The sequence below is a fragment of the Labrus bergylta genome, chromosome 14 (assembly GCF_963930695.1).
Source record: "Labrus bergylta chromosome 14, fLabBer1.1, whole genome shotgun sequence".
Lineage (NCBI taxonomy): Eukaryota > Metazoa > Chordata > Actinopteri > Labriformes > Labridae > Labrus > Labrus bergylta.
The window spans coordinates 2,004,733-2,022,758 of record NC_089208.1 but is presented as its reverse complement, the minus strand read 5'-3'; the positions used below and the strand labels follow the sequence as shown (position 1 = coordinate 2,022,758).

Below are 18,026 nucleotides of genomic sequence, written 5' to 3'. Positions count from 1 at the left end.
CATGACCACCAAGACCACCATGACCACCATGACCACCAAGACCACCAAGACCACCAAGACCACCATGACCACCATGACCACCAAGACCACCATGACCACCATGACCACCAAGACCACAAAGACCACCAAGACCACCATGACCACCATGACCACCAAGACCACCATGACCACCATGACCACCAAGACCACAAAGACCACCAAGACCACCATGACCACCATGACCACCAAGACCACCATGACCACCATGACCACCAAGACCACAAAGACCACCAAGACCACCATGACCACCATGACCACCATGACCACCAAGATCACCATGACCACCATGACCACCAAGACCACAAAGACCACCAAGACCACCATGACCACCAAGACCACCATGACCACCATGACCACCATGACCACCAAGACCACCATGACCACCAAGACCACAAAGACCACCAAGACCACCATGACACACACACATACACACAGACACAAACACACACACACACACACACACAGACACATACACACACACACACACACACACACACACAGACACACACACACAGACACACACACACACACAGACACACACACACAGACACATACACACAGACACACACACACACACACACACACACACACACACACACAGACACACAGACACACACACACACACACACACACACACACAGACACACACACACACACATAGACACACAGACACACACACACACACACACACACACACACAGACACACACACACAGACACATACACACAGACACACACACACACACAGACACACACACACACACACACACACACACACACACACACACACACACAATCCAAACACAGCTTCTGCAGGAAACAGGAGGACCTGCAGGCTGAAGAGAATTAATTAATACTAACCCACTTAACAGGGGGGAGGGGCAGCTCAGTGTGTGTGTGTGTGTGTGTGTGTGTGTGTGTGTGTGTGTGTGTGTGTGTGTGTGTGTATTTGTGGGGTATTAGGGTGAGAGAGAGAGTCATCAGATGAGACAGCATGGATCAGAGGAGGAACAGGGTGTTTTAGCATTTTTAGCCACGCGACCAGAGGGTCTAATGACGACAAAGTCTGTCGCTTTAAATCTCTCAGAAACTTTATGAGCGAGCTCACAACGATAATAAAATCCTCTCAGTAGTTTTTATTCTCTGTTAAGTGTTAGACGCTGGTTTGTTGAACTTGTGCAGATTGTTAAAAATATCCCTTAACATGTTTCCTTTAATAAAGAGATTTCTTAAAGAAATACAATTATTATTATTATTATTATTATTATTATTATTAATAATAATAATAAAGTTAACTGTTAAATTGTTGTTCAGGTTGTTCCTCATGTTCAGTGTTGTGAATGTTTGTGAGATTAAAGGTGAATCCTCTGGAGGTGTTTGGATCCGGTGAGTCCGTCCTGCTCGTCCTCCATCAGGACAAACACTCACACGCTCCTCACACGGTTCAGAACTCAGATTCTTCAGACTGAATGTTCGGTTTCAGCAGGTTCACCTTCGTCTCTGTGCCAATTAAAACCCACCCCCTCCTCTATTATTCCGCCTCTCAGTGTGGCGCTCAGGGAGCGGGGGTGAAGGTATGTGGGCTCAGTGCCAGCTGCCCAACACACCAACCAACCACGGTGCCAGGCGAGGGGGAGGACCCTCCTCTGAATGTCAACTTTTCCAGGAAATGAGGAGAAAAGAAACACATTTTTAGTCCATCATTCAGAAAACAAGAGCTGAGGGGAATTCCAGGAACCTCAGGTCATTGAACTCTCTATCAAACCTTTATTTACAATCAAGCAAATAACACTCAATTTAATAATACTTCACTTCCTGTCAGCACCTGTGCTCTGTCTCTGGTCACTTCCTGTCAGCACCTGTGCTCTGTCTATGGTCACTTCCTGTCAGCACCTCTTCCACATCACAGCTTAGAGGAGATTGGTTGCTCTGCACCAGATGGTTATTAAATTGTGGTCAGCTTGCGTCCAATGGGAGCAGGGGAGTCATCACGCCTTCGACCTTTAATGTAATGAGGTAAGATAATCAGACTTCCCTCCTCAGTCTGAGGACACACTCAGACAGGAAGTGTCTGAATGACCTCATTAGAACTGCTGATGATGTCACTCCTTCAAAGAACCGTCTGTGAAAGTCTCGCTGCTTCTTCCTCCTCCTCTTCTTCCTCTTCCTCTTCTTCCTCCTCTTCCTCCTCTTCTTCCTCTTTCTCCTCTTCTTCCTCTTCCTCTTCCTCTTCTTCCTCTTCCTCTTCTTCCTCCTCTTCCTCCTCTTCCTCTTTCTCCTATTCTTCCTCTTCCTCTTCTTCCTCCTCTTCCTCTTCCTCTTCTTCCTCTTCCTCTTCCTCTTCCTCTTCTTCCTCTTCTTCCTCCTCTTCCTCCTCTTCCTCTTTCTCCTATTCTTCCTCTTCCTCTTCTTCCTCCTCTTCCTCTTCTTCCTCTTCCTCTTCCTCCTCTTCCTCCTCCTCTTCTTCCTCTTCCTCTTCCTCTTCTTCCTCCTCTTCCTCCTCTTCCTCTTTCTCCTCTTCTTCCTCTTCCTCCTCTTCCTCTTCCTCTTCTTCCTCTTCCTCTTCTTCCTCTTCTTCCTCTTCCTCCTCTTCCTCTTCTTCCTCTTTCTCCTCCTCTCTCCTCTTCCTCTTCTTCCTCCTCCTCCTCCTCTCCCTCCTCTTCCTCCTCTTCTTCCTCCTCCTCCTCCTCTTCCTCTTCTTTCTCCTCTTCTTCCTCTTCCTCTTTCTCCTCTTCTTCCTCTTCCTCTTCTTCCTCCTCCTCTTCCTCTTCTTCCTCCTCCTCTTCCTCTTCCTCCTCCTCCTCTTCCTCTTCCTCCTCCTCCTCTTCCTCTTCCTCTTCCTCTTCTTCCCCCTCCTCCTCCTCCTCTTCCTCTTTCTCCTCTTCTTCCTCTTCCTCTTCTTCCTCCTCCTCTTCCTCCTCCTCCTCTTCCTCCTCCTCCTCTTTCTCCTCTTCTTCCTCTTCCTCTTCCTTTTCTTCCTCCTCCTCTTCCTCTTCTTCCTCCTCTTCCTCTTTCTCCTCTTCTTCCTCTTCCTCTTCTTCCTCCTCCTCCTCCTCCTCTTCCTCCTCCTCCTCCTCCTCCTCCTCCTCTTCCTCCTCCTCTTCCTCCTCTTCCTCCAACAGGAGACACACTGACACATTTCTTCCTGCTGTGTTCACTGAGTGTCAGTTTTTCAGAGATGATGAAGAGCTGTATTTAAACACTTTTGAGTCATGTGAACCGTCCGGCTCATCTCACTTTATTGATGACTGTTGAAGAATATCTCCACAGAGGAAGAAGCCCAGGTGAGCTAAATGATCACCTGAGACTCCGCCCTCCTGCAGAGAGAGAACATGAGGACATGTTTGTAGTCACAAGAAGGTCACATGAAGACTTTAGAAATCACACCAGAGACGACATGAAGAGGTTTCATTGGTTGTCACGCCTCCATGTGACCAATGAGAACTGTTCGTGCCGTGGAAGCTGCTGAACTGATCGATCCATTTTACTGCATCTGGATTAGCTTAGCATAAAACCCACAGCAACATGTGAGGAGAGTAAAACATTGTTTATCTCACAGCAGAGAATAAACAGTTGTTTACCTTATCTCTGATAAACTGTTAGCTTACATTAGCTGAGTCATTGTTAGCTTAGTAATGCTAGCCTTTCAACAGTTATGAGCGAACAGTGACTCTCCCACAACACTCACTCTACCCGTGTGTATGCTGTCTGAATGTTTAATGAGTTGGACTCAAAGTCCCACAATGCATCATGAATGTTCCTGATGCTCGCTAACCCAGCGTTACTCTCGATGTACAGAAACACACGTATGTAAACGTACAAAGTCGATTTCCATGTGAAGTGTTCTGGTCTGTGTTTACATTTGTACTCCAAGCTGTATTGATGTGAAACACTGAAGCTTCAGTGTTTATCCAGCTCTGCATGGGTCTGTAAACCTTTCTGTGTTCTAACCTCTCTCCATTTTTCAAAAGCATCTCCAATATTGATCCTAGTTTGAGCACGTTTCTGCTCGTGGAGCTTATTAGAAACATGCAGAGGCTTTTTAGGTCGGGTACAATCACTTCTATCTGAACCACTTCTCTTGACCGCTTCCATCACTGCAACACCTGTTGACCTGATAACTGCTCTCATATCTGGCAAACCGAGGGGTGTCCAAAACGGCCGTGTGGGGGGGTCGCCTTAAAAGCGCCTACCTTCTCTGGTCCAAACAAATCCAGAGCATTCAGGAGCAGAATCTAAAGTTAGAAGGAGGACATACTGGCTGCTGCATTGTTGTCAGAGAAGCCAGCACTTCAACATAGCATGTTTCCTTAATGATCAGATAGTAAGATACCTTTATCATCTCACTCTCTACACATCTCACTGAGTGGACCTTTAAAGAAACAGTATAAAGAACAGATGCTCATTTCATGGCCTTAAAACCTGAGTGACATCATGGTTGTGATCTTCTGAAAGGCTTCTATTACACGTATAGGAATAACATTTCTTATCAGTCTGAATAATTTGAAGTGTAGATATTTACATTGCAGGAGGGAAACATTATGCTCATTTTGATTTCTTTGTAACGGTCAGAAATGATTGTTTTAAATATGAGTTCTCTCAAAATATGAACCTGGTCTTGTTATAGAGAGAATACACTGCTGGGCACTAGGACCCATCAGACTGCTCAGCTGGTAACATCCCGGCGCTAGGACCTGTCGGACACCGTGATCTGTCTCTTTGTCTCCACCAGTCAGAGCCTCCTCCTCCTCCTCCTCCTCCTCCTCCTCTCCGTCCCTCTGTAGTCTCATTCCGTGTCTCTCTCTCCATCAGCAGCGGTCTGGATGCTTGCAGGGACAGAAACATGGCTGTGAATCTCGGCAAGAACAGACTGGCCCTGCTGACCGCCTACCAGGACGTCATCGACGAGACCTCGGACACCGACTGGTGAGTCCTCCGGCCTCTCTTCTTCACTTTCCTCCCCCTCTCTCCTCTCCGGGCTTCTCTCTGGGGGGGTTTGCTGTCCGGGTCGGTGCTCGTTGAGGATGCGCAGGACAGCTCACAGCAGCAGCAGCATCCTCCTCCTCACACCCGGACTGTGTGAAGGGGGGGACTACAGGGCCGGGTGTTCAAGTCCTGTCTCTGTCAGGAGTTCACCTTCCCGGCATTAAGCGCATTATGCAGCTGCGCGCTCGGAGCAGACAAAGTGAGAGTTTCAGGGTTAAAAAACACAGCAGCAGCTTTTGGTTCTGGACTGAAGTGCTCCGCAGAGTGGGGGGGCAATGTGCGCTGCTGTGCGCAGGACACAGAATGTGCACGCTTTGTTTGCTCTCAGTTTGTGTCGGGACCAGGTCTACTCTGAGCCAGCTGGGACTCATTTCTGGATTTTCTGTTTAGGCGATGCAGAGCTGCGAGTGTGTGTGTGTGTGTGTGTGTGTGTGTGGGAGGTGAATAAACGGGCCTGGTCCAGAGATACTGGATGAGCCCCTGCATCCCCAAAACGAGGGCGGAGAGGAGAGGGGCGAGGCCGGCAGGAGGGAGGGAGGGGATAGAGGGGGGGAGGAAGGGTGGGGGGGGGGTTCCATCATCAGCCTTTGTGGCCTTTCCTCACTCTGACACAGAGCCAGAGGAGGCCACACAGAGCAGAGCCTGCTGAAACCCCTCTGTAACAACACCATGAGAGATCCTCAGGACACATTCTTTATGTTCATCTGGTGATCTGAACCTCTGTTTACTCCTCAAAGTCTCCAAAGATGAAAAACTATTAAAAAAAATGTTATGTATAGTTTTGTTTGAAAGCTTTTTCAGACTTCATTGATGCTAAAGTTGAATTTATTTAAATGTCTTCAGGCAGGGGCGTGTCCAGAGGCGTGGTCAGGGGGTGGCATGGGCCCCCTAAAACCTGATTGGCCACCCCAGGTCCCTCCCCCAAAATCTTAAACTATGATTGGCCGTTTGCCTGTCCAGAGGAGGGGCTTGTGCTAAAATCAACGATTATGTCTGTGTTGGAAACAGTAATAGTTTATTTTTGTGTTTTAACGTGAGCAGGACGGACGATGGCGGCGTGTCGAATGAACGATAACCACGAGCGCTTCAGTTGAATTACAGACGTCGTCTCTGTTTGTATGAAACAGTTATGTGTTGGACCTCAGTAAGTATAGCATATGATGCTGCTCATGGGGTCCCTAATAAAGAACAAATCTTTACAATTTAAAATAAACACAACAGCAGTTTGTTTTTGTTGGCCAGCAGGGGGCGACAGAAACAACAAAGGCTTTTACAAATGTATTTCAGCAAGCCGACAATCTGATCCAGTGACTATCAGTATCGGCTAATTTTAATGCAGATATGCACCGCTATTACTCAATTTATTCAGCACTCAAACATCATTTAATTTGAGTGTCATTGTATTACACGAGCAGTTCTCTGTCACCAGCAGAGGGCGCTATATGAATTAAAACAAACATCATTACTCTGCAGAGTCGAGCGGTGATGCTCGTTCATGCTCAGTTACTTTCCAGTCGAGTGACCATCGTCTTCATTATAAATCTTTTATAAAGTGTTTGATATTTGAGGGATCAACATAATAAATGTGTTTATAGATCTATATATCTCTAGAGATTGAACATAGAGCTAAGCTATGTTTTTCTCTTCCTAATATCGATATCGGCCCCAAACATCTCTTATCAGTTGGGCCTTACTTTTCTCCACAGTCGGCTCAAAGATCATTGATTGATGTGTTTGTGTCACCTGATGAAGTCCAGCTCTCTTGTATCTCTGTGTTTGGTCTCCTCCACCTCCTAAAGGAGATTTCTCTCGTAATGATTTGTGAAGCTGCAGAGTCAGCTGGTCTCCTCTTGGACTGTCACATGATCGTCTTTCTTTCTGAGCGTTCAATGTTTTTGTTTTGCAGAGTTGTTATCAGAATCAAAGTGATGAGTGACCTCGGGTTTCCGAGTCATTGCGGTGGTTAAAGCTCAGATTACACTTCCTGTTTTGATTTGTTGTGGAGCCAAAATATGTCCAGTTCCCGTCTTCACGGTGAAACCTGAATCTGGACCATCTGCTGCGGGTCTTAAGACTGAATCAGGTCACTTAGTGATCGGTTCTGCTTTCAGTTTGTGGAGAGTGTCGGGGGGGGGGGGGTGTTCTTTTGGTTCCACATTCAGTCTCTGGATCTGAAAGTTCTCATCTCTGCTGTTTGCTCGATGATTCTCATTAAATCTGAATCACTGGAGGATTAGTCAACGTTTCAAAAGATTCTTGTTGAGCCGCCCTTCAGATAAAACCTGCGAGGTTCTGCTGAAGCACGAAGTCAAAAAAACTTAAAGAACCGTTGGCGTGATCCATTTGTAAACGACCATCACCAGGCAATGGTAATGCCGTGTTAGCTTGTTGTTTGGTAACAGCGTGTTAGCTTGATGTTTGGTAACGTGTGTTAGCTTGTTGTTTGGTAACAGCGTGTTAGCTTGTTGTTTGGTAACAGCTTGTTAGCTTGATGTTTGGTAACGGCGTGTTAGCTTGTTGTTTGGTAACAGCTTGTTAGCTTGGTGTTTGGTAACGGCTTGTTAGCTTGATGTTTGGTGACGGCGTGTTAGCTTGATGTTTGATAACGCTTGTTAGCTTGATGTTTGGTGACGGCGTGTTAGCTTGATGTTTGGTAACGGCGTGTTAGCTTGATGTTTGGTGACTGGGTGTTAGCTTGATGTTTGGTAACGGCGTGTTAGCTTGATGTTTGGTAACGGCGTGTTAGCTTGTTGTTTGGTAACAGCGTGTTAGCTTGATGTTTGGTGACGGCGTGTTAGCTTGTTGTTTGGTAACGGCGTGTTAGCTTGATGTTTGGTAATGGCGTGTTAGCTTGATGTTTGGTAACGGCGTGTTAGCTTGTTGCATGTTAACAGCGTGTTAGCTTGATGTTTGGTAATGGCGTGTTAGCTTGATGTTTGGTAATGGCGTGTTAGCTTGTTGCATGTTAACAGCGTGTTAGCTTGTTGCATGTTAACAGCGTGTTAGCTTGATGTTTGGTAACGGCGTGTTAGCTTGTTGCATGTTAACAGCGTGTTAGCTTGTTGAATTAAACAGGAAGTGAAGCTGATGTCTGGCACCGTGTTGGTACGGGTCGCTGCGTTCTGTGATGGCGAGCGGCCAACAACTGGCACAAAGGTTAGCGCTCCCCGTCACGTCGGCTCCTTCTGACAGATGATCCTCTGCTGCACGGAGACGATGCTCGGGGGCCTCAGGCCTGCCCCCGATTCTCACACTCGATGAGGTTTGAACAAAGGCAGAGACTTCATAACACCGCTGACCCCAAACAACACCCCAACAACACATTGCCCCCCCCCCAACAACGCATCACCCCCCCTCCCCCAACAACACATTCCCCCCCCCCCCCACTCCATTACTCCGTCCTCAGAGAGCTGTCAGTGTTTCTGCTGCTTCACCGTCAGAGCTGCAGAGCCTCAAACCTGAGTGGGGGGTGGGGGGGGTTAAGATCAGGATCACATGACGAGAGTCTGCTGGTGTCTGAATGTGGCTCAGTGGTTCATCGACTCTCGATCAGTACGGTCTGTCTTTGATGACTTCTAAAAGAGATTTCAACTCAGATAAATAAATAAATATTTGAGCTCCCGTTTGGATGCTTTTATTTTGAAATAATTTGAGGACCCAAGGATAGTGTGTTTTGTTTTTTAAGGTTTATTTTTGGGCTTTTTGGGCCTTTATGGGACAAACTGCTTTAAAAAAGGGCCATGACACCACGGCTCAAAGTTTGGATCAAAGTTTGAATATTTATTCAGTAATCTATAACGTGTAAAGTTCTGTGGTCTCTGCAGTGTTTACTTTACTTTCCCCCGATCAGCAGGAGAACCTGTAGGAGGTCAAAGGTCAAAGTTCCTTCTCACTTTGCTTTTGTATTGATGGTGTAATCATTATTTAGGACTTCATCTGACAGCGTTGGGGGGGGGATGTTCTGACTCCTCAGGTTGTCATGGAAACATAGATGTACAATAAATGTTTGTGTTATCAAACAGGCTTTTATACTGAAGGAGAGCAGGCGTTAGGGGAAGTCCCTGAGACCTCCACAGGTTCAGGTAATAATTAGCTCCCTGATTTGTTGGATGTATTTCCTTTTGAGGCGGTTGAAAGCGGAACATGGCCGCTCTCTGGTTTGTGATTAACTTCTCACTCTTGGACATTTCCTTCTTCTTAATCCGCTGAGGCTTTAACCCCCGCCTCTCTCTCTCTCTCTCTCTCTCTCTCTCTCTCTCTCTCTCTCTCTGAAGCCGAATCAATCAAGGCGCTCTTTTTTTCTTGTCATGCAACATGAAGCTGTCGAGGTTTCTTCATTAATTACACGACATCCTCAAATAAAGCTCGTCCTCTGAGCGGCCTTATCTCAGCCTCGCTCTCGGCGGCTCAGGGCCTCGATGCTCCACAAGCGGAGGAGATTTGAGAGCAGAAGACGAGCTGCTGAGAGGAGTCAGCCGGAGGAAATGATCCGGACGAGCAGCTGGATCAGGACTCTGAGGATCTCTGAGACGATGGTTACATCATCATTGGGTTTATTTACAGCCTGTAATTATAAGAGAACATGATGAGGAGCTGAGTTAGCACCAATGCTGTAGTTTCTGAAAAACGTTGGTATTAATATAAGATTTGGTTCAATCCAGAATCAGGTATCATGATGGCCTCAGGGTGGATGATATAAATGTTGGTGATGGTGGTGAAACACTGTCAAAAGAAGCCTCAGAGCTCCTAGATTAGCTTTTAACTTTACGTCAACTATAGCATTTCATTTTAGAACCAGGCTGTAAACATGTTAAGTTCTGCTTTTTAGAATGGGTGTGTATGTGACTTCCTGTGCTTCTGCAGCCAGCCTCTAGTGGACACTCAAGGAACTGCAGGATTTTGCACTTCAGCATCGGCACACTGCTGGAGGTTGCTGTTCGGGTAGAACCATCGTTGGGCTTTATAACTCCTCTTCAGAATCAAATAAGTGACATCACTGAGACTACGTCCATGTTTCATACACTCTGTGATAATGAGTGAGCTCTGAGAGTCGTTTAATTAGACATCTTTGAATCATGAGCTGGAGCTTCTTAAGGAGCACTAGAGGGAATGAATTTGTTAGGTTCAAACACTGGACCTCTAATCTGTGGTCGTTGTAGGAGGAGCTTGTGGGTCAGGGTTAGGCCTCAACATGTTAGCAGGAAGCTTTGGAGCAGGAACATTTGGTTCACTTCTATCCTAAAGTGTGAATCAGAATGTGGAGGATAGTCTCGGTGGTAATGCTTCCAAACGTGCAGGTGATGCGTGGCGATGGATGACGATGTAAAGGTGAGCTGGTCGGACACCGGAGACGTAACAAGAAAGGATTGTTATCTGATGTCTGAGCGACAAAGTAAAGAATGTCTCCCCTCCAACCACAAATCTCAGACTGCAGTGAAGGTGACTTCATGAAAAGACCGCAGAGCGTTCATGGGTCTCCGATATCAAACAGCCCGCACACGCTCAGGAACGCTGAGCGCTCGGTGAATGCTGATTGGCCCAAGGCGGCTGTCACATGACCCTCTCACCCCTCCAGCTGTTTGAAGCAGCCATTACCTGACGAGTCACCTCTGTCGGGATGACAAAAGAAGAAATGTGAGGCGAGAGTCTGTGAGCTCTGAGTCATGTTTCAGAACAGCTACTGTACCTGCGTCTGCCCCTCCCCCGCTCACTTCTTTCTGGTCATTTATTAATGTAGCTTCTGTTTTTACCCTGGGGAAGCTTTTTATGCTCTCTGAGGATTAGACTGAAGGTCGAGAACCCAGCAGAGCGCTGATGGAGGTCAACGGAAAAACAAAAAACATCCCGTGGTCATGTTCTCTTCGGCTCTCTGTGTCCTTTAGAGGGCGATGTTTGACTCGTGTTTGAACGGTCAGATAATAAAACATAAACCTGATTCATGGAAGGACAAATGTACTGAATGGGGAGGGGTCAGCTAAATGTATAACACATGTATTGATGGATAGCCCCTTGAGTTGAATCATCTTGTTATTGAGGGGTCCAACACAGAACATACCACACAGACACATTCAACAACATAAAGGCTCTCATACACCAACACACCTGCACATTACCCATAATGCCACAGCACTAGAGCTAGATCACACAGAACATATTATACTAATAACAATAAGAATATTTATACTAGTCATAATGATGGTAAGCCTCATAATGAAGGAGGCAAACCAACAGGTGTTGCAGTGATGGAAGTGAGCAAGAGAAGTGGTTCAGATAGAAGTGATTGTACCCGACCTAAAAAGCCTCTGCATGTTTCTAATAAGCTCCACGAGCAGAAACGTGCTCAAACTAGGATCAATATTGGAGATGCTTTTGAAAAATGGAGAGAGGTTAGAACACAGAAAGGTTTACAGACCCATGCAGAGCTGGATAAACACTGAAGCTTCAGAGTCCACCACATGGTGACCTGAGTGAGCATCCACTCTAGAGAGGAGGGGGGGGAGAGACAGCTCTCTACAATTTTTAGAATTTAGACTGCAGTACATATTTTAACCACTAGGGGTCAGAGTTACATACTGCTCCTTTAATGTTTTTGGTTTATATCTGGTAAATTATTCCAGTCAGAAGGAGTTTTAAATGTCTTTCTATCAATGCTGCGTGTAGTTGAACAGAATCTCAACGTGAACTGAAGAGTGGAGAAGAACATCCTGGAGAACAGGAAACATGCAGCAGGTTCATTAGAGGAAGTGCATGTGTGAAAACAGCTATGAATCCTTTTCTTTGACAGGAGGCTAAATGTTTTGGTTCTTGTTGATTATTAATGAATCTCACACGCTGTTAGCACATTGAGGCCCAGAACAAACAGGCCTGAGGCTGACCGCGCTGCTCTTGGTGGTTTGATCTTGTTTCCTGACCTGCAGGATTTATTCAATCATCATAGCTGAGGCTGTCTGACCTTCGTCTCTCCCTGAGTGTTTTACCTCTGGTACACTTAGCGCTAACTCCCCCTGAGGAGATAGCGATGTGGATTGGTCCACTCACTGATTTGGACTGCTCTAACATTAAACCCAGTTTCTACTGTTTAGCATGTTTCAGATCAGTCTGACATCTGAAGGTCTCATCTTGATTAAACCCCGGTTGTGACGTTAGGGGAGTGTCAGGGCCGAGTGTTGGGAAGAGTGACGGGCCGAGTGTCGGTCCTCATTCCAATACTGCTGTCAGAGGTTTAAGCTGAGCATGCGAGCGATGAGGCTCAGGAGAGTTTCTCGAGTTTTTCCTCACACTAAATCATTTGCACACTGCACTCACAGTTTCAGAGCTCGAGGAAGAGAAGGAGAAGAAGGAGAAGAAGAAGAAGTAGTGGGAGATAAAATTAGCCATAACAGAGAAGTCAGTCAACTCTTATTTTTAGCTTTGCTTTCACACTTCGACTTTATTTAAATTAGAACACGTTCAGAAATCCAGTCAAAGTGAACTCAGCAGACTTTGAACATGGTACAGGTAACTCTCCTTCCTGTCCTTCCTGTCCTAACTGTCCTTACTGTCCTATCTGTTCTTCCTTTCCTTACTGTCCTTCCTTTCCAAACTGTCTTTACTATCCTTCTTTTCCTTCCTTTCCTGACACGTAACGCACCCGGTAACGCACGCGTAACACATGCGTAACGCACATGGTACTGCACACGGTAACGCACACTTAACGCACCAGATAACGCACACTTAACGCACCCGGTTACGCACGCGTAACACATGCGTAACGCACCCGGTAACGCACACGGTAATGCACACGTAACGCACCCGGTAATGCACGCGTAACACACACGTAACACAGGCGTATCTGGTTACGTTGTGTGTTGAAGTCTCGGCCAGCAGAGACCTGATGCTGTCGATCAATCAGAGGACGTCTGCTCATTAGAGAGAGATGTTCCAGGAGATTCAACAGTTTGAAGTTTTCACACCTTCAACACGTTCCAACGCAGACTCTGGTTTCCTGCTTTGGCGAGTCGATGGTTTAATGTTTGAAGTCAGACGCAGAGACGAGTGTCAATCAAGATCTGAAGAATCTGATGAGTGACTCATTCACGGCGAGGAAACTGAAGGATGACTGTGAGAGAAACACTCTGATTACGAGTGTGTGTGTGAGGGGCTTTCAGTGAGTCTGAAGTGTGTGTGTGTGTGTGTGTGTGTGTGCAGTATTGTAAGTCATGTTAATACTCTGAAGGCCGTCGCTGAATAAAAGCTTCTGAGTCTGAGAGGACGATGATCTTTTTCAGCTCCTTCAGTGAGTCGTCTTTATTCTTCATTCTTTCAGCAGCGAGTCGACGTGTTCGTTCGTTATCCTTAAATCTGACGTGTCTGCTAAGAGGACGCTTCAATATCATAGACTGTAAATATTACTGGACGAACCCTGACCCGTCTGTGACATAGGCAGAAAATGAGTCCAATCAACGGCCGCATCCATATTGGATTTGCAGTTTCAACCTAACTTTGGATCAACTAACGACAGCAGTAAGGCGGGACCGGCGGGACTTAACTCCGCCCATTCAGCTCGACGTCAGCAGTCCACTTGACAGCATAGCTAACAGCTAGGCTGCTATCATCAACTATTCCTGCTCATCCTGAGAAAACTCTATAAACAGTAAGTTAACATTTAACTTTTCTACAACACAGTTAAAACTAATTATATTCAACCCAGATATTTAATTAAAGTCTTAAAACTACACTTTTTTAAATATACAACTATGGTTATTAGTTATTTGTCAGAGCAGTTAGACTTTGTCAGTGTTAGCAGAGAAATACATTAACAAAGTTTTATCCATAACTGTAAATAAATATGAGACATCCAGAAGAAATCAATATTACAAAGCATACAGTTCATGTTACTGTTCTGACAAAAAGAGGAATGTCTGTGTCTTATATTTACTGATGTCAACAGCGATGAGGTGAACATGACAATTGAAAAATAATTATTTAGTATTTATTACAAGACATTTGTTTTCTATTTAACCCCGTGAAGTCATGGAGTCTGTGGACTGTGGGACATTCACCCCCCGTACAGTGTGTGTCCATCCAGACATGAGCTAATCACACCTCTTTGTTTGTTTTGTACCAAGCTGTAAACATGTTCATCTCTGCTGTAAAAACAGACTTTTTTTTCAGATTAAATAAATATTTCTATATAAATGCACTCCTTTATGTCTACTTATGAGTATACATTTCAGATTTGAAATTACAAGACTAAAATGTGCATTAATGCTCAACTCAATAGCTTAGGGAAGGAAGTCTACTTTTACACAACTTCTTATTCTGTCGACATTTTCTTTTACCAAATACTAATGTAGTTCATTTCTGAAAGTGGGATGGAACAGAGTCATTGCAAAAATATGCCCTTACACACAGCCCCATTCTTAAATCAAGATACATGGAGAGTAAATAAGATCAATAACTTGTGAATAAAAACAGTTAAAAATGATTTAGAAATGTAGTCTTCCCCAGATCAATATCACATAATATCAACTTCTCCCATCTAAACTGGACAAAGGGTTTTAAAATGGGAAGAAAATGGTTTGATTGCAAGTTGTTTGGAGGAGATCTATTTTAATTTGAACAGCATGAATACAGTCTTCCAAGGTGCAAACCGTCCTCCTTCTCCTGAAGCTTGTGGAGCTTGTTGATGTACTGCTGTCTTATCTGCTGGACATCTTCTCTCAAGAACTTTAACTGTTGAAAAGTCATTCGAAGAAGCTCGAGCATGTGACATGATCCAGGAGAACATGGACTTTTAGTGAGGGGTCTTCAGGATGACAAAGAAAGAGAAAAATATCAGTTATTTATTAAATCATTTTGTTTGTTCTCATCTATTTTTCTGTATTCATCTGTGTGTAAGAGCACATTTATAAATTCAACAGTGTACTACCCAGACAACAAAGGTCCAGTATTCAGGTAATCAACATCTATTCAAAGTTAAGAAGATAAACATTATTGTAATCATGCTGTTTTCAGCTCTCTCACTCACACAATGATATTCCACATCAAATGGTCTCAGATTTTGGATTATTTAAATCAGTAACAGGTCCCAACTCTCTGTGCTTAGTACAGAACATACAGTAACTCATTTATTATTAACATGAGCTCAGTACATGGCTGTATTCTTCAAACTATTTCTTATACTTTATATCTATGTGCTTTAAATCTTATTTTCATTCCATATGTTATTTATAGTTTATATTTCTACTGCTATATTCTGTGTATGAGTTCAGTGAAAATTAATATGGTTATTAATATAGTTCTTAATGGTTACAGATGCTCTTACAAAGTGAAGTTTTTTAAATTTGTTAACAGTTTGCTCAAATCTTAAGACACTACATCAACCATGTAACTTTAATGTCATCCTCTATAACCTACACAGCACATTAGGTTCAGTTCAGTTTATGTTACTGACGGATAATTACTACACAAAGTTTGTTTTTAATGTCCACATTTAGGTGGAGTATAACATTCATCATAACGTCAGATAACCATATTTACAGTCTGTGGTTAACCACCGAGCTGAACCTTTAGCTTCTAACATCACACAAACTCATTATTTTCAACATCTTAACAACAAACATTTCTAAACATTGACCGTAAATAATGAGCTACACAGTTAGCCGACTGGTTTACAAGCTAACGCTAAACAAGCTAGGTCCGTAAATATAGATACCAACACATGAGTAAGCAGTAAATATAACACTACTATATCACTTACCGAAGAAAACTGAAGCATCAACTTGTTGGATGGTCTGTTAACCGCACAGCAAGCCATGTATGTTGTCAGATATGTGTTAAACAAACTCTCCAAACGAAGTAAAAAGAGGAGAAATCAGACGGATCAAGCTGTTAGCCTCCTGACCTGCTGACCGCGCAGAGCTGTCAATCAAATCTGACACAACCAAATATGGGCATAGCCATTTTCCTTAATAGAATTAAATCCGATGAGTTATAAAAAATTCACCCCCCCCCCCCCCCCCACAGTGTGAGGAGAAGGGCCGTCAACTTCTCAGATATATCTCGTTTTTTGAACCAGGCTGTAAACATGTTGATTCCTGTGGTAAAAACGGGCTTTTTTGGCTGTGGGCTTATGGCACTTCCGGCGCTTCTGCAGCCAGCCTCAGCAGAACCTCGAGGAACTGCAGTTTTTTGTACTTCCGCATAGGCTTCATTTTACAAGACCGGAGGTTGCCCGTTGTTCAATATCCACAAAGATAAGGAAAGAAAAACTTGTCACTAACATCCTTAGCTTCTGAACGCTCCTCGTTTTATCATTTGTGACTTTAGTGTGAATAAATACTTTAATGCAAAAACAAAAAAACATATTTAGTCTTTTAAAGAAGAGAAAAATACGACTCAGTTCAAACTAGATCCTTTGCCCCCCCCCGATCGTTCAGGGGCACAGACTGGTCCTATAGTTGATTAGTTTGTGAGCAGCCTGAACTGAGAGACTTGAAAACACTTAGTGTCGTTTGATTGAATAGAAATCCATCAGACGTGAAGCTGCAGTTCAGTATTTACAGTTACAGCGGGCGTGTCATGTGACCTCTGGAGCGAGCGTGATGGCTTTTTAAACGTTAACGTTCATGCAGAGCGAGCAGAGCGAGCAGAGCGAGCTGTAACTGTGTTTGGATGTTCAGCAGAATCAGCAGTTTGATAAAACAACAGCTGACATCAAAGGTCGACGGACGACTCGCTAAATATCTACTAAATAAATATTCAGATGCTTCAGTTTCCTCTGACTCCTCCTCGTCACTCTGCCATGTCCGACCTCCTCTATCCTACCTCCTTCCTCCATCCTCTCTCCTCTCTGTCCTCCTCCTCCTTCCTCCATCCTCTCTCCTCCTCTCTCCTCCTCCTCCTTCCTCCTTCCTCCTTCCTCTCTCCCTCCTCTCTCCTCCTCCTCCTTCCTCCATCCTCTCTCCTCCTCTCTCCTCCTCCTCCTCCTCCTCCCTCCTACCTCCTTCCTCCATCCTCTCTCTCTCCTCTCTCCTCCTCCTCCTTCCTCCTTCCTCATCCTCTCTCCTCCTCTGTCCTCCTCCTCCTTCCTCCATCCTCTCTCCTCCTCTGTCTCCTCCTCCTTCCTCCATCCTCTCTCCTCCTCTCTCCTCCCCTCCTTCCTCCTTCCTCTCTCCTCCTCTCTCCTCCTCCTCCTTCCTCCATCCTCTCTCCTCCTCTCTCCTCCTCCTCCTCCTCCTCCCTCCTACCTCCTTCCTCCATCCTCTCTCCTCCTCTCTCCTCCTCCTCCTTCCTCCTTCCTCCATCCTCTCTCCTCCTCTCTCCTCCTCTTTCCTCCTCTTTCCTCCTCTTTCCTCCTCCTCCTTCCTCCATCCTCTCTCCTCCTCCTCTCCTCCTCCTCCTTCCTCCTTTCCTCCTTCCTCTCTCCATCCTCTCTCCTCCTCCTCCTTCCTCCTTCCTCATCCTCTCTCCATCCTCTCTCCTCCTCCTCTCTCCTCTTTCCTCCTCTCTCCTCCTCTCCTTCCTCCTTCCTTCTTCCTCCATCCTCTCTCCATCCTCTCTCCTCCTCCTCTCTCCTCCTCCTCCTCTCTCTCCTCTCTCCCATCCTCTCTCCATCCTCTCTCCTCCTCTGTCCTTCCTCCTCCTCTCTCCTCTTAATTTTCTGTTTTCTGTTTTGAATTTTAATAACTGAAAGATAAATTAAATGTTTTTGGAAACATTTTGTTCTCGCTCCATCGCTCACAACTACATAACTCACACCATGTTCCTCTTTACACACACACTCTGCATCCCGCTGTGTGTGTGTGTGTGTGTGTGTGTGTGTGTGTGTAAACAATGGGTGGAGGACGGAGGTCAGCGTTTGTCCTCCGTGGACCTCTGAGTCATCACAGCCTGGGACTGAGAGAGGGCGAGAGACACAGAGAGAGAGAGAGAGAGAGATCACTCTTATGTGTGTGTTTGATTGTTCAGTTTTCTGTGTGTGAGCTCAGAGAGGCTGAGATGACTTGTGTGTGTGTGTGT

At 45.2% G+C, this 18,026-nt stretch overlaps 1 protein-coding gene across 5 annotated transcripts in view; it reads left to right on the top strand.

The window, feature by feature from the left end:
- The first annotated feature begins 4,805 nt into the window (after positions 1-4,805).
- dbn1 (drebrin 1) overlaps positions 4,806-18,026 on the top strand; it is a 67,683-nt gene continuing 54,462 nt past the window's right edge. For 3 of the 5 annotated variants that reach the window (XM_065963263.1, XM_029281651.2, XM_065963262.1), the window contains exon 1: positions 4,806-4,964. In XM_065963263.1, coding sequence (XP_065819335.1) covers positions 4,882-4,964 — 83 coding nt within the window. In that variant the 5' untranslated portion in view covers positions 4,806-4,881. The remainder of the gene's footprint in view (positions 4,965-18,026) is intronic. The other 2 variants (XM_029281653.2, XM_020656025.3) reach the window with 1 other exon arrangement.